Source organism: Polypterus senegalus, chromosome 5, assembly GCF_016835505.1.
Source record: "Polypterus senegalus isolate Bchr_013 chromosome 5, ASM1683550v1, whole genome shotgun sequence".
In the NCBI taxonomy this organism is placed as follows: Eukaryota; Metazoa; Chordata; class Cladistia; order Polypteriformes; family Polypteridae; genus Polypterus; species Polypterus senegalus.
This window is the reverse complement of record NC_053158.1, coordinates 151,049,537-151,065,962: the sequence shown is the minus strand read 5'-3', so window position 1 is coordinate 151,065,962 and position 16,426 is coordinate 151,049,537. Positions and strand designations below refer to the sequence as shown.

At 41.5% G+C, this 16,426-nt stretch overlaps 1 protein-coding gene across 1 annotated transcript in view; it reads right to left on the bottom strand.

Moving 5' to 3' along the window:
• The window catches only part of blvra (biliverdin reductase A), a 60,761-nt gene that overhangs the window by 27,146 nt on the left and 17,189 nt on the right, over positions 1-16,426 (bottom strand). Inside the window, 1 exon segment of the mRNA XM_039753498.1 lies at positions 4,896-5,035. Coding sequence (XP_039609432.1) covers positions 4,896-5,035 — 140 coding nt within the window.

Here is a 16,426-nt window from a genome sequence, read left to right as displayed (position 1 = left end):
TAATATCTAACACAGAGTTCATTTTTTTATTAATGTCTAACTTTAAAATAAAGCAAGGAACCTTTATGGACCACTCCTTGCTTGGGAGCATTTAAAACTTCGAGGATCAGGTAAGACCTTTTGTTTAGAGAAAAAGTGACAACAGTTTCATTGATAAGGCCAGTTTATGACGTGAATCTACATTTGTACATTTCTTTGAAATGGTAGAAAATGTTGACAATAAAAAAAAAGGACTTGACTTGGGCAGTGCCTGAGCTTTTTCATTGGTGAGTGACCTTGGAAGTGTCCATTAGGTGTGTGTGTGTGTGTATGTGTGTATCAGGGGTTGCAGTAAGAGGGAAGCTTACAAAGGCATTCTCTCTTTGCCATTTGTCACTCCTGAAGAGAAGTAGATCCAATGATGACCAGAAGAGAGCTGACCAGAAAGAAATGAGTGCAACTACAAGTTCATGTGCCACCTGAAACTACACATCTAGCATTATCAGGATGTATGGTTTGGTTTGCAAAGCCACATTCTATTTGCTTTATATGGCACCAGTAATAAAAAAAAGTATTATCTACAATACATAATTAACAACGTAACTTCTTTTCCTGCCTGTTCATTTTACTCTGCCAAGTTGGTTGGGGTCATAGGTGTAGAAGGGAAGGGGGAAGTTCTGAACTACAGTACCGGACAGTATGATAAAAGCATGGAACTTAAGACATTCTGGTAAAGTCTACATAATAAAGAGTACAAAGGAGACACTGCAACAACATATCAATTACTTTTTTATTATTTTGTGTTATTAGCGGCATCCAGGGCAAATCTTGAAGGCTTTCTTAGCAAAGGCTGTAAAGAGCAGAGGTGTAAAGAACGCACAGAAAGAGCTTAATGAGTACTTCACATCTGTAATGTAGAGACAACAGCCCAAGCCCTTCTTTTCACATGTTGTTTGTGACTTTTCATGCTTATCTGGCTCTGTTAAGTCGCAGCCGTAATTATGCAGAGGTCATGGGACAGGAGAAATAATGGAGAACTGCTGCAACATGAGGGACATCACAGTCCTCCAAAATTCTTCTAGCATCAGGTGCCTTCTAGCGATTAGGGATTACTGGATCTGGCATTTCCTTACTGGCCTCACTCTGTCTACCTGAAGTGGCTATGGGCAACCCTTCTAACTGTGAGGTGGCCTGACATATAGTGTCAGGGGGTGTACAACAACAACAACATTTATTTATATAGCACGTTTTCATACAAATGCGTAGCTCAAAGTGTTTTACAAGATGAATAATGAAAAGTTTATAAAAAAATAAAAACATAAACATAAGATTAGGCAATACTATAATAAAGTATAAAGATCACTGGGAGGACAGAAAAACAAAAAAAAACTCCAGATGACTGGAGAAAAAAACTAAATCTGCTGGGCTTCTGAGGTCATGAGACCACTCAGCCCCTACTGGGCATTCTACCCAACATAAATAATCTAAATCAGTCCTCATAGTTTTCAGACTTCAGGTGGGAGAATTAGACGATGATGGTCATGTGGACCTCTAGCCTTCAATCCATCAATCTAGGGACTTCATGGTGCCTTGATCAGGTGGTGATGGCGCAGATCACCACCACAGAAAACCGGTAAAAGAACAGCAGAGAAAGTAGGATTAGTACGGATTGTGAAGGCATGATAAAAACGATAATTCAATGCATGTATAGATTATCAGGGTAACACTAAAATGAAACTATGAGAAAGCCATATTAAAATAATGGATTTTTAGCAGTTTTTTAAAGTGCTCCACTGTAGTAGCCTGGTAGACTTCTATCGGTAAGCCATTCCAGATTTTAGGTGCATAACAGCAGAAGGCTGCCTCACCACTTCTTTTAAGTTTAGCTCTTGGAATTATAAGCAGACACTCATTTGAAGATCTAAGGTTATGGTTAGGAGTGTAAGGTGAAAGACATTCTGAAATATAGGGTGTAGACTTGACTACATATCATACTTCCCTCCTGGCTACTTCTGTCCTCTTCCTATTGCATTTCTAGGGCACACAACTTGATTTCCCCACTAGAATACTGTCTAGAGCCAGTCCTGGGGTGTGCCCAGATTATTTGTGTACTTCTCTCTTCTTACGGGTGGAGTGGTGGCTCTGAGGCTAGGGATTTGGTCTGGTAATCAGTTCGAATCCCATAAACGCCAAAGGAGACTCTACTCTGTTGGGCCCTTGAGCAAGGCCCTTAACCTGCAATTGCTCCGTCCTGGGTATGATGTTAATCTTCATCCAGACCTGCATGTAGACCCCCCAACCTGCAGGGAAAACCGGGGGGTTGGTGGCAGAATTGGCACTCCAGCCACCATAAAAAAAACTCACACTGTTCCATTTTGATCTGAACTAGTGTGGTGCTGAGGTGTCACCCATTGCGTGGCTGCACTCAGGTCCTAATCTGGGATCCTGAGCTGGTTTATCATGTGGTGGGTGCAGCAATGAGCTGTATCAGAACGTGCTCCTAACCTCTCTCTCTCTCTCTCTCAGGAGTAGGGATAAAAGATCTGGAATTAATGGTGACCTTAGGACCCTTAAAGTTTACCCACACATCCAGACCTCTGGGGCTTTAACAGGTGTGGTGTGCCTGCTGCAGCATCTGTCACTCTGTAGTTCATGTTCTTTATCCTGCTTTATCCTTCAATGAAACCCAACACGACACCAGAAAAACCTAATAAGTGTGACCAAAATTATTAAAAATATTTTATTTATCTAAGCTGAAAACAAAATATAATTAGAAAGGATTAAATGAATATAATACAATATGTAATAAGCTAACTTATCTAACATATACAGTAGCCTCTTTAGTAAAGCAGAGTGTTGCAAAGGCAAATTTAAAAATATTTAGATGGGATTATTTCTGCTCCTGTACAATATCATTTTCTGAAATGACTTAATTTATGATTATTTACCCTGTCTTGAATTGAGTGAGATTTTTGATTTTCTTGTGAGATCACACTAAATATGTTAACAAGATGCGCCTGTGTTCATTTCAAATCTGCCTGTGCCCAGTTGTATGACAGCACAATAAATATCACTGGCTTTCAGAACTAAAACAGCAAATCAGATCAAGCATGCTGTCATGAAGGCCAGAGAGCTGCCCATGAAATTTCAAGATGAAGCTTTTAGGAAAACAAAACCTGGTAATAAAAAACTGGCAAAGCTTTGAAACTTATTTGGGGCACCAGAAACGTCATTGTAACAAATTTGAAAAAATGTCCAAATCTAGACACTGCTAAAATCAGGTTATCTTGCCAAATGGACTGACCAGACAAGAAGGTTAATAGAGAAGTGACTAAGAGGCCAGCTATACCACTGCTCATCACTGGATGAAGTGGGAGAAACTGTCCAAACATCAACGATTTCTTCAGTGCTTCCTAGATTCTGTCTCTGTGGGAGAATGGCTAGAATGAAGTCACCTCTGAGGATTAATTAAGGTACACCTGAAGTTTGTTAAAAACGAAGCGAAGCAAAATCTCAAACCTTTTGTCAGAAAATTTTGGGGTCTCATGAAACTTGACAAACAACAGAAGACCATTCCGTCCATCGCATTTATTTGTTTAGCTAATAGCCAAGCAGTCCCAATATACCACATCAGGGTCACTTGGGAGCTGGAACCTAACTCGGCAAGCATAGGGCATAAAGTAGGACCAATCGCAGCACAGGGCGACAGTTAATCACAGAGTAAACACACACCATAGTCAATTTATCATCATCAATCCTCCAAACATATATGTCTTTGTTCTGTTAGAAGAAACCCACACAGAATTTGGAGAAAATGGATACTACATACAGGGAAGACCTGGAACGTGATGGTTTCCTTACTGCGAGGGAGCAACGCTACCACAGTGCCACTTTGCCGCTCCATCTCAGTTTCTCATCTAGATACTTCTTAAAGGTTACCAAGGTTTATGTTTCAACTACAGGTTTTGGTAACTGGTTCCAGTGCTTTCCTCGCTTCAGTCCTAAATGCATTTCTCTTTAATTTTTGTTTCCTTGAGAATGTGAATCATAATTTAGTTGAAAGACCTTCACTGGATTTACTTTCTCAATGCCTGTCTTTGAGAATTTTTGACCTGTGCATCCACACTGTCTCCTTTGCTCAAGACTAAACAGGTTTCATTGCCTGAGTCTGTCAGAGTACAGCATGTCCCTAAAGTCCTAGATGCTCTCCTCAGCAAAGCTTCAGGTGTTGCTCTTTCTTATAGTGTGGTGACCAGAATTGCAGTCTCACTATTGCATTATATAGTCTGAGCATAATGCCTCTCATTATACTGTATGTTCAAAGCTCCTTGAGCTCCTTAGCCCAAAATTAAAGTGCTTTGTTTGGAGGAAAATAAATGCAGCTGAATCCTTTACTTGCTATGAAACATGGTGGTGCTCTTCGGACTGATTTTCAGCAGGAAGAACTAGCAAATGTGTTCCCTTCAAGGACAACATGGATAGGGCCAATGCCAGCAAATCCTTGAGAAGAACCTGTTTCAGTCAGCCAGATATCTGCACTTAGGGAATACATTATTATTTTAAGCAGGACAATGGCCCAAAGTGCACATCTAAGCCTGCTGAAGAATGAACTGAAAAGGGCATGAGCCAACTAGAATGCAAACTGAATTCAAATTCATTTTGGAGAAACAAATGTTCTTGAATAAAAAATATTCATTGATACATAAATATGTTGAATATATAGTGTTAGTGAAATTAGGGGGTGTACCAGGAACAAAATCTGAAAAAATATAAGGAGGTCAATGCTTTCTGAAAACACTGCCTTGAGAATAAATCCTTAAGCAATTCCTTTAATTTTTTCTTCTTAAGGTTGTGCTCTATATAACTCATTTATCATCACTTGCAGAGTAAAGAATAAATAAACAGAATATTCTAACCTGGAAACAAAGCCTTTAGGGATCATTTTCTCAGAGGCAGTGGACAGAAGTGGATTGACAAGATCTCGTATTCTCACGCGTCCAGCTATTCCAACCCCAATGACAACTGTGCCAAACATATTGTTCGTCTGAAAGGATATCTGGAACAATAAATACAATGGTTATAATAGCAAACACTCTGCAAAGAACACTTTTAACTGAACTGACCTAGAATAAATCACTAAGTTGATTATCAGAAATCAGTAACTAGCCCCATATACTTGACAACACCCCAGAACACATTTTGCACACCTTAAGTATAATGCACTAATAAGCCATTTGTCACAGTTGTTTCATGGTCTAGCCATTCTTTAATAATAATAATTCAACAGAGGATTGGGGCATACAGTATACAGTATATGGGGAGGCATGAATCGGCCCTTGTTTGGTTGCCAGCCATTTGCTTAGCACTTTCACACTTAAATCCACGTTGAATCATTCTAAACCAATTAAGGGTCTCCAATTAAATCAACATTTTTTTTATATATTAAAACAAGACAAAATGATTAAATCAAAAATAAGTAAGCATAGCTGAAGACCCTTATTCTGTTGGTCACTTTTACAGTAAATTTCCCAGATTTTCTCCAGTTTAAACCTTGTAATTATTATACACTAAATGTAGAATAGTATCCAGCGCTGAATGTATCGGTTCACCTCTAGGATCTTTTTTATGAAATTAAGAAATATTGCCAGTTCAATGTTAAACTAAAATATTAAATGCATTTCCAATTCAGAGTCACTGAATCTAAACAAATTACTTAATAACACAAAAATTCTTTGTGTTGAGCTCTACATAAAAATGTCAAACTTTTATGCTTCCTTCTCTAGCCATTTGCTACTTAAAGGAGTAGCTACTCAATGTGGAAATCACAATATTTAATCTTGCCTACACAGTGCCCTCCATAATGTTTGGGACAAAGACACATTTCTCCTTGATTTGCTCCTCTGTTCCACAGTAAAAAAATACAAATCAAATAATTCAGATATGGATAAAGTGCACATTGCCGACTTTAAATTAAGGGTATTTGGATTAATTTTGGTCACGCCATGTAGAAATGACAACTGTTTTAATACAATAAAGGGCAGCATAATGCTTGGAACACAGCAATGGTAAGTAAAATGGTATTTTAAAGCAGCCATATTTAGTATTTTATTTCATATCACTTGCACATAATGACTGCTTGAAGTCTGCGATTCACAGACATTACCAGGTGCTGAGTATCTTCTCCAGTAATGCTCTGCCAAGCTTCTAATACAACCATCTTCAGCTCTGGCTTGCTTCTGGGAGCTTGTCTCCTTAAGTTTTGTCTTCAGCATATGGAGGCATCCACAATTGAATTTAAATTGGGTGACTAGCTCAGCCATTCAAATATTTTCCATTTTCCAACTCCTGTGTCCCTTTAGCGTTATGTTTCAGATTATTTTGTTTTAGGATGTTGAGTTTGGAGGGTTTCACTAGAACTTGAGCAGATAAGATGTTTCTATACACCTCAGCACCATCAGCAGTTACATCATCAATGGAGAGAAGTGTGCCAGTACCTGTGGCAGTCATACATGCCCAAGCAAATAACATCCCCATCACCATGTTTACAGTCAAATTGGTAAACTTTGGATCTTGGGAAGTTCCTTTTTGTCTCCACACTTTGCTCTTGCCATCACTCGGACACAGGTTCATCTTTGTGTTGTCTGCCCACAAGACCTTTTTCCAGAATTTCACAGGCTCTTTTAAGTATAAACTGTTTTTGGTGGCCAACTAATGGACTGTATCTTGCAGTGTGGCCTCCGGATTTCTGTTCATGATGGCTTTTGCAGATAGTCATCTCCATGACACACACATACACACACACACACCTATCTGCCTCCTGAAGTCTTTTTCCTAAACAGTCAGACAGGAGTTTGGGTTTTTTCATTACCATAGTGAGGATTCTTCTGTCTTCAGCAGTGGAGGTCTTCCATGGCCTATCTGTCCCTTTGTGATTACAGAGCTGACCAGTGCGTGTTTTTTTCTTAATGTTATTTCTGACACTTGATTTAGCTAATCCTAAAGTTTTACTGACGTCTCAAATAGTTATACTCTTATTTTAAAGCCTCATAATGGAATCTTTGACTTTCATGGGCACAGCTCTTGACCTCATCTTGAACAAATGGAAATTGCAGACTCCAAAGGGCAGAAGCAAGCCGAGATTTCTTACGCCTGCACTAATGAAGCAATGAGTAATCATAAGCACTTGTAATGCCAATTCTCCTAAACATTATGGTGTCCTAAAAGTGTTGTAATGGCTGCATGCTGTGACTGAACATGTATGCAAAAATCTGCAATGTGTACCCTTAGTCACATCTGAATTTTTTGGTTTGTAAATTTAAACTGTGGGGCAAAGGGGTAAATATGGAAAAACGTGTCTTTTTCCCAAACATTATGGAGGGCACTGTATATCACCAAACGTGTGGGTAGTCTGGCAATGGTTTTCACATTTAAAGCCAAACACACCACAAAGACAAAAAAAAAAAACTCAAACAGAATAAATAGCAGAAAACTGCACAAAAACTATTCTAACACACTTTGACACTGACATGAATTATTAAAATCTAAAGAAATTAAAAAGACTACAATCCAGGCTCACTTCCCATATCCATGAGGGTTTTCTCTTTTATTTTTCCTGCAGAAAAGCAAATGCCCTATCACTTCATTCCAATACAAAGCCTTACACTTTCCTTACTTTGAATGCTTGTTCACCAGTCTGATATGCTATTTGGATGACTGACAAAATAAAAAAAAAATACTAAACTGCCAAGCCAGTTCTGTGATGCACTAGATAATACATCAAATTTAAAACCCCAAGGCTACTGTTTCAGTTCTTACCTCTGATTCACTGAGCGGCCCTGAGAAGGCCACCTAACTAGACTATTGTCTATCCATTAAAATATGCTTTAATAACTGCACTATACTTTTAAATATGAGACGATTTTTTAATATAGAATGATGCTGTTATAAATAATAGATGCTTTTTAGTTGGTGTGAAGTAGTCACTTCATATTTTATAGTAAGCAGACGTATACCTGAGGCACCTCACCATTCACCTGTCTCATCTCTCTGAGGAAGTCATATAGCCACATTACATTCTAGTGACCTAGTATCTGAATGTATTAAAAATACTTATTTTCACAGACTACAGGATATTTGGATAGCCAGAAAAAGTTTAACATGAGAAAGATATTGCCTACCTATAACACAGAAGGTAGAAATTAAGCAACTTCACAAACTCCTTCAACATTTTGGTAGAGAATTGAGCACAATGTTCAATGGTACTCTATCCAGGGTTGGTTCTTGTCTTGTACCTGATGCTGGAAGGATGGGCTCTTGTACCCCACAACACTACCAACTGAATTAAATGGATGTACAGAATAGCTAAAGGAGTGCTAACACCTGTTTGTTTTCTGCTGCCTCACCCCTCGGCACTCTTCATGGCACTGCTCCATGCACAGCGGTGTTCAGGGCAAACCAGAGCTCGGGGAGCCATTTATCCCAATCCTGATGCCGTTCGCCCACACAGGAAGCTATCATGTTCTTCAGGGTCCGGTTCACACGCTCTGTCATGTTGGCCTGGGGATGGTAAGCTGTTGTCAGGCTTTTCTTCACTCCCCAGGCTGTATAAAGTTCCTTTAACACAGAGCTCGTGAACTGCGGACCCTGGTCTGAAATGATGTTCTTCGGCACCCCCCAGCAGGCGAAGATTTCGTTCTTCAGGGAGGAGCATATTTTGTTGGTCTTGGCGTCTGTTAACGCAAACAGCTCCACCCACTTCACCACCATCAGGACGGTTTTCCTCGAGCTGGTAACAGGAAATGGCCCCATCAGGTTGACTCCCAAAGTCTCCCCCGGTCCATCAGTGATTATCGATTGTAAAAATCCTGCCGGCTTACCAGGTGGGTTTTTGAGTTGCTGGCAAACGTCTTTTCAGACAGACGGCCACCACACCACCCCCAGGATCTTCAGTAAAGTTTTTGTCCTTCCAAGGTGACCACCTAAAGGACTGTCGTGATAATAACTCAGGAAATCGGGGATGAGCTCTTCCGGGACCACTAGTTGGTGTTGTAGACCCCAAGGCAGGATGGATTGGTCCTGTACAGAACCCCTGGAGGTCCACGAAGTGTACCTGGTCGGTGTGCTGTTGCTCCAGTCCCTTCCTGATGTTCTGGCAGAATGGACTGGTGGCTTGTATTTGAGCCAGGTTAAGAAGGCTTCTTGGCAGAGGGAGGACCATCTTCTTTGCCTCTGCCAAACGCACCATCCCCGGTGGCTCCAACGCCCTGGACAGAGCATCCGACACGATACTGCCACAGCCCTTCCGATAGGTCACCTTGAAAGTAAAGTTCTGGAGACGGAGTACCCACCTGGTTAGACGGGAGGAGGTCTTCGGGTGATTAAATACCCAGGTCAGAGCGTGATGGTCTGTGTACACTTCAAACTCAACCTCCTCCAGATAATGTCTCCATTTTTCCACAGCCCACACAATGGCCAAACATTCTTTTTCAGCCGTCAAATAATTCAGCTCAGCGCCGTGCAATGCTCAAGAGGCATACACTATGACATGTTCAGCCTGGTGGATTTTCTGAGTGAGCACGGCGCCAAGCCCCAGGTTGCTGGCATCAGTTTGTACCTGGAAGGTGAGCTGTGGATCTGGCTCAGAGTTCAAGGGAGCCGCTATATTGGCCATCCTGGGGATGAACTTATGATACCAGCCCACTAACCCAAGGAAACGTTGTAAAGATTTCAAATCCGTGGGCATGGGGTAGTCCCGGATGGCTAAGGTCTTCTCGGGGTCTACAGCAACCCCCTCCGATGAAAGAATGTGCCCGAGAAAGCGGATGTGGGGTTGAATGAAGGTACACTTCTTCGTGTTCAGCGTGAGGTGCGCTTGATGAAATCGGTGGAAGATGGTATCCAAGTCCTGGAGATGTTCTTTGATAGAAGGGGAGTAAACAATGATGTCATCGATATACATAAAGCAGATCTTGCCTATCAACCCCCTCAGTACTTGTTCCTTGAGCCGCTGGAAGGTGGCCCCAGCATTTTTAAGCCCAAAAGGCATAACTTTAAACTGGAACAAATTAATTACAAATTACAAATTAAAAGATCTTTTATAGATACATATTACCAAAAATGATTATTCATTTATTTTCTAAACTTGCTTTTCACCATTATGCCATCATACTTAGCACACTCACACTGGGTCACCAATTAGCCAATGCCCCTTTGGCATAATGGAGGAAGCAAGAATCCCCCCAACAACCCATGCACAAACAAGAAGAGAATGTGTACACTCTACTGTACATAGACAGTACCCAGGCTGGGTATTAAATATACGTTCCTGCAGTAATGAAGCAATAGCTATAACTATTACACCATACCACACTTGATGAACATACTTGCTTCCAAATCCTGGTTTATAATATTGTTTCATTTTTGACTGCATCTGATATGCTCCCCACAACCCTAAACTGGCTTAAGCAAATATGATGACAAGAATAAATATTCATAATATAATGCCTCTTCAGGACCCCTATTAACATAGGAATTTTTGGGAGTACTAGTCGGACCATCTAAAAACCAGTTACAAACATAATATGTTATATTAAATTATATTATATTATAATAGCACGTCTGCTTCAAGCACCACACAAAGACAAAATGTTGTTTTTTATTTCCTTCCAGAAAGCAGAGGAATGCAGTTTGCCAGGTCACGTCTAACACAAACAAGGAACGAGCAAAACCGCCTTGTCTGGGTCCTGGAATATATCCATCCATCCATTTTCTAACCCGCTGAATCCGAATACAGGGTCACGGGGGTCTGCTGGAGCCAATCCCAGCCAACACAGGGCACAAGGCAGGAACCAATCCTGGGCAGGGTGCCAACCCACCGCAGGACACACACAAACACACCCACACACCAAGCACACACTAGGGCCAATTTAGAATCGCCAATCCACCTAACCTGCATGTCTTTGGATCGTGGGAGGAAACTGGAGCGCCCGGAGGAAACCCACGCAGACACGGGGAGAACATGCAAACTCCACGCAGGAAGCGAACCCGGGTCTCCTAACTGCGAGGCAGCAGCGCTACCACTGCGCCACCGTGCCGCCCCTGGAATATAGTTACCATGTAATGCAGTAAAAGAGAAAAAATATCAAAGATAAAAAACTGAACTGGCATGGCATCCTAAATTTTTATTATTCCTAAAGAATAAATGTCCATGAGTTATACTGTACTACTTTACACTGAGTTTATTAGGTACATCACCTGAACTTAGGTAATGCTGGTTTGATTCTGTGTCGAATAAGTAATTGCTCATGGAGTCCCGAATGAAGAACATTACCTGCTCTGTGAGGGAGCATCAGTTATGGCACTACAGCCATGTAGTGTGATCCCCCGAGGGTGATCTGGCTTAGTGGCTGGACCAAGCCAAGGGGGACTCTCATGTAACACCTGGCTGCGGCAGATAGATGGTCATTTCCGGAGTGTGGGACTGGACCACATGATTGCCTGGGGAGTTGCCAACCGGGATCCTGAGCTGTTTTGTTGTGTGGTGGGTACAGCAACGCGCTGTATCAGTGCACGTTCCCCAACCTGACCCCACCTTTACATAAATGTTACATTAAAACACATTATACACGACGTTGTAAGACAAACTGGCATTACTCATTTTACTATAATTGAGCACCCAAGAACTTTGCTAAAAACCAAACTGCTATTCCAGCAAGAGTGTCAGTTTTATCTCCAGACCATATCTGATAAAATGATAACTCATCAAGTGACACCCTAGAAATGTCTTTTTCTGGCACCAGTCAAACATTTGGCTTGAACAAAGAACCATAACTTAACAAGTGGCAACCATGATGGACAAACCAATTGTCAACCAAAAAGCTTATGTACACCTAAGAAACCAATGGCAAAAGGTCTACTGCTTACCTTTAAAAGCCATTGCACATACACCAGATCTGCTCTCTCTATGAAGCTCACTGCCCAGCCTGGCTGTGATTTCTGCTGTCTGTAGTAGGAACGCCATTATCTATTGGGTGCAGCAACGGCTGGAGTGATCCCTTTTACTCCAAAGGGCAATATGGTGCTGGACTGGAAGGGTGGAAGAATTTTCTGTGTTGGAGTTGGACAAAGGCCCCACAAGTAAAAACCTTGCTAAGAAAAAGCAAGTGTATGAGCATGAGAGATACCTCATGTAAAAGACATGTATTCATCTTACTAAAGATAGGAGATGACTGTTCATCAGCTGCCCAGAAGATGTAAATTTTATTCTAGCCAAAAGAGGCTACTACATGTAAAAACCTTGTAGAAAAAACACCAGTACTAGCCACAAGCTTAAGATGTGACCAAAGTGAAGAAGAAGAGCTCCTGAAGAAAAAAATAATATTTTAATGCACCGGAGAAATTAGACCCAGAAGGAACAAAGTATTGCCTAAACCAGCTATTGTATTAGGATATTGGTATCACTGTAACTGCAAAGTAATAAACTTTGTAAAGGATAAAGTCATTCATAAGTTTCTTCCTAAATACAGTGTGAAAGATCAGAGCAGTATCTCACACGCACACACAGAAACTGTATGTGGTAATGGTAACAGCATAGAGTAGCTGTGAGCAAACAGTGCAGGCACTAGATAACTAGATAAAGAACTGATGCGTCTTCACCGCATGAACTACAAGATCAGAATTCATAAGTTATGTGACTTTTCGTATAAGGAGAAGAAAAGTTCAATTAAGGTATTGTTATTTTATATTGTGTTGTCTGTTATTGTGCTTCATATCTCTCTCTCTTTCTCTCTCTCTCTCTCTCTCTCTCTCTCTATATATATATATATATATACAGTATATATATATATATATATATACAGTATATATATATATATATATATACGCACACAAATTCAACTGGACACACATTTAACTAGGACAATGTACAAGTAAGATTTAAGGCCAGTTCTAAAAGTACCAGAGAGCTGGCTGAATCTTGGCTATCAAACGAAAACACCATTAACAGACATTTGGACATGAACTCAGGATATGCAAACTTAAGAAGAAGAACATCCTCATAATAAATAAAACTTTACGACCAACACCCTCCTAACCCCACCTCATTATCCCTCTTCCTCCCCAGACCCCCACCTACCTAATATTGCTATTTATTGCCTTTGATTCTTGTATGTCTAAGCATTACCCTCTTATGAAGGCCCCTGGCAGGGGCTGAAAGCACAGGAAAAAAAAACAACTTTATGATATATTATTCATTTTTTTCCCTTTTTGGATCTCCAGCTGCAAATATGCAAACCGTATCACAGACCTTCGCTTCCATATATATATATATCTAGAACTCTAGAACATGCTACGTAGAGTTGTCTGTGTGAAAAGCATGGATTTTTCTAAACTGATGCCTGCAACTTGCAGTGATTGCCCTTGAGCCTTATTAATTGACATAGCAAAAGCGAAATGAACAGGAAAGTGTAGCCTTTTGAAATCAAATGGTAAATCATGCAGAATCAGCAGTATTCTTGGTATGAAAACATCTTCACGTCTTGTGCAACCTGTTATGATAGCCGCTTCAATAATATTTGGATAGAGAGTGTTGACACAAAGGTAAGTCCTATTACACAGTTTTGAAGGATCAAGATTGCGAAGTAGCATGATAGGTGCTCCAATTTTAAGGCACAAATTGTGTGTGGGAAGTCCTGCTGGTTCCAAAGAATTCAGAAACTCTGTTGGAAACAACACAGCTTGAGTAGGGTCTATGACACTGTCGATAGATTTGTAATTTTTAGGGCTGCCTGGAATGATCTGCTGGATGTGTCACTGTCATTCTTGGGAGCTAAAACAGCTCTTTGAGATAGCCATTTATGTGTTTAATAATTCACTTGAATATTGGGGAAAACTTTTTCTTGTAGCTTCTGAATACTTGGAATAATATTGCAAAAGGATCTTTGAAATTCAATCAGCCCGGTGTTACTATTTATAGGAACCTTCCTATCTCCTAGTATCAGCAATTGTTTAGAGAACGATTCAGCAAAGGTGTCAAGACACAAATGAACTCTCATGTTTGTTGTGAGTGTAATGTTTCTGACGTATTTCCAGATGTGCGATGGTTTAAGACATGCATTCAGGTCATCAGCAGGTGTTGATCTTGGAATAACAGGAAGTGTAAATAGAACTAAAATAGACTTTTTTCTTGCATCGGAAGTGGACCTTCCAATTCTACATCTTTTTTTTGGTGGCATGGGTATATTAGCGAAAAGCAGGACAATTATAATGTGTGAAATGGTATAACGTACGGAATAAGCACCACAGTGAGATGAATTTACCTTATTTACAATACGTCGGAAAGCGAACAAATAGCACCAGTCAGTCAGAAAGACCAACAGTGAAATCGCACTGTGAGTCGGAAAGCGAGTAAATAGCACCACAAATACGGAAAACAGTCAGGCGCACTGGATTGTTCACGTTTTACATCCATACAGCAGTTCCACTTCACACAGCAGTCTGCCTTCTCATACTTGGGCACTTCCGCCATCTCTTGGCAATTTAAAGAAACATGGGTAAAGAGCGACGCACAGGGACCAAACGTGCCACTAGATGGTGTCGACGTTAACGTCTGTTGCAACGTGCGGCCATCTTGTCGATGATAAGTACGTAGAGTGTGCCAAACATTGTGTTGGTGAAAAGGTGCTCTGCACTTCACCATGAACATTTTTCCCAACCAAACATACCCCATGACCTCCTCCTGGTCACAAAGGAGCCCCATCCCCAGCTTGGTGTCAATCGGAAGATTGTGAAGATTTGTATGGAAGACAAACAAACATACATACATCGACTCTGCTTTATATATTAGATATAATATATATATAGTAATGGATGGCCGGGGATCTTGCCCGGATGGGACTTCCTCTTGAGGAGAAGAACGGAGGAATGGACATGTCAACAAAAGTACCTCCCTCGGGGCATGAGAGGGAAGCCCCCTGGTTTATCTCACAGCCTCTGGCAGGGGGTGCCTGGACAGCTCCAGAGCCTTGGCATACAGCATTTCCGCCACACCCAGAAGTGCTGCCGGATGTTAATTAGGAAGCACCCGGAGCACTTCCGGGTGCAGTATAAAGGAGGCCGCCTCACTCCACTCAGGGAGCCAGAGTTGGGTGGAAGAAGACAGAGCTTGCGAGTGAGGAGTGGAGGTGGCAGAAGAGTCATAGAAAGGACTGAGCATTGTGGCTGGATGGTGCACTGTGTGTTGTGCTCAAAGAATAAAACGTGTGTGTTTTGGGACATTTGGTGTCCATGTCTGTCTGTGTGTGGGTTCAAGTTCACTATATATATATATATATATATATATATATATATATATACACAGTATATATATATAGTGACAGATAGGAGGCGCTATCACTCCCTTGAACCCTTGTCCAAGACGCCAGACACCAGATAAAAGTCCAAACTACAGGACTGCTTCGAACAGACAGACTGGGACATATTTGAACACCAAGAGCTGGAAACATTTACAGGAAGTGTACTGGACTATATCAAGTTCTGCATCGGGAATGTGACTGTGGACAAAAACATTTGGGTTTTCCCAAACCAGAAACACTGGATGACCAGCCAGGTCCGTAAACTACTCAGGGACCGCGGACACTGCTTTCAAGTCAGGTGACAGAGCTCTATACAGGGCTGCCCGAGCCGCTCTGAAAAGCGGAATTAAGAAAGCCAAGATGGACCATAAAAGGAGCACTGAGTCCCACCTGTCCAGCCACAATACACGGGAGGTCTGGGAGATCTGAGTGCGTCGCTAGCAGAGGAGCTAAACTGCTTCTTTGCTTGCTTTGAACCATCACAACAGCAGCACTCACCTGCTCTAGCCCTGCTCCCACCCTCACAGGGTCCCTGCACTGCTCCACTCACTGTAAAGGAGCACGATGTCAGAAGGGTACTCCTGGCAGTGAACCCCAAGAAGGCTGCTGGACCAGATGAAGTGCCTGGTAGGGTGCTCAGAGCGTGTGCCCACCAGCTCATCTTTACCTTTACCAAAATCTTTAACCTCTCACTAGCCCAGGCAGTCGTTCCATCCTGCCTAAAATCAGCCACAATCATTCCAGTGCCGAAGAAGTCTCCCATCACCAGCCTAAATGATTATCGCCCTGTGGCCCTCACTCCAGTAATCATGAAGTGCTTCGAAAGACTGGTTCTGCAGCACATCAAGGACTATCTCCCCCAAGACTTTGATCCCTACCAATTCGCATATCGCACAAACAGATCCACAGAAGACGCCATTACTGTAGCTCTCCACTCTGTGCTGAGCTACATCCGGATGCTGTTTGCGGATTACAGCTCAGCTTTTAATACAATCATTCCTGACATTCTCATTACCAAACTGGTCACTCTTGGCCTCCCCCCTCTCACATATGTCTGGATAAAAGACTTTCTTACCAACCGGCTCCAGACTGTGAGA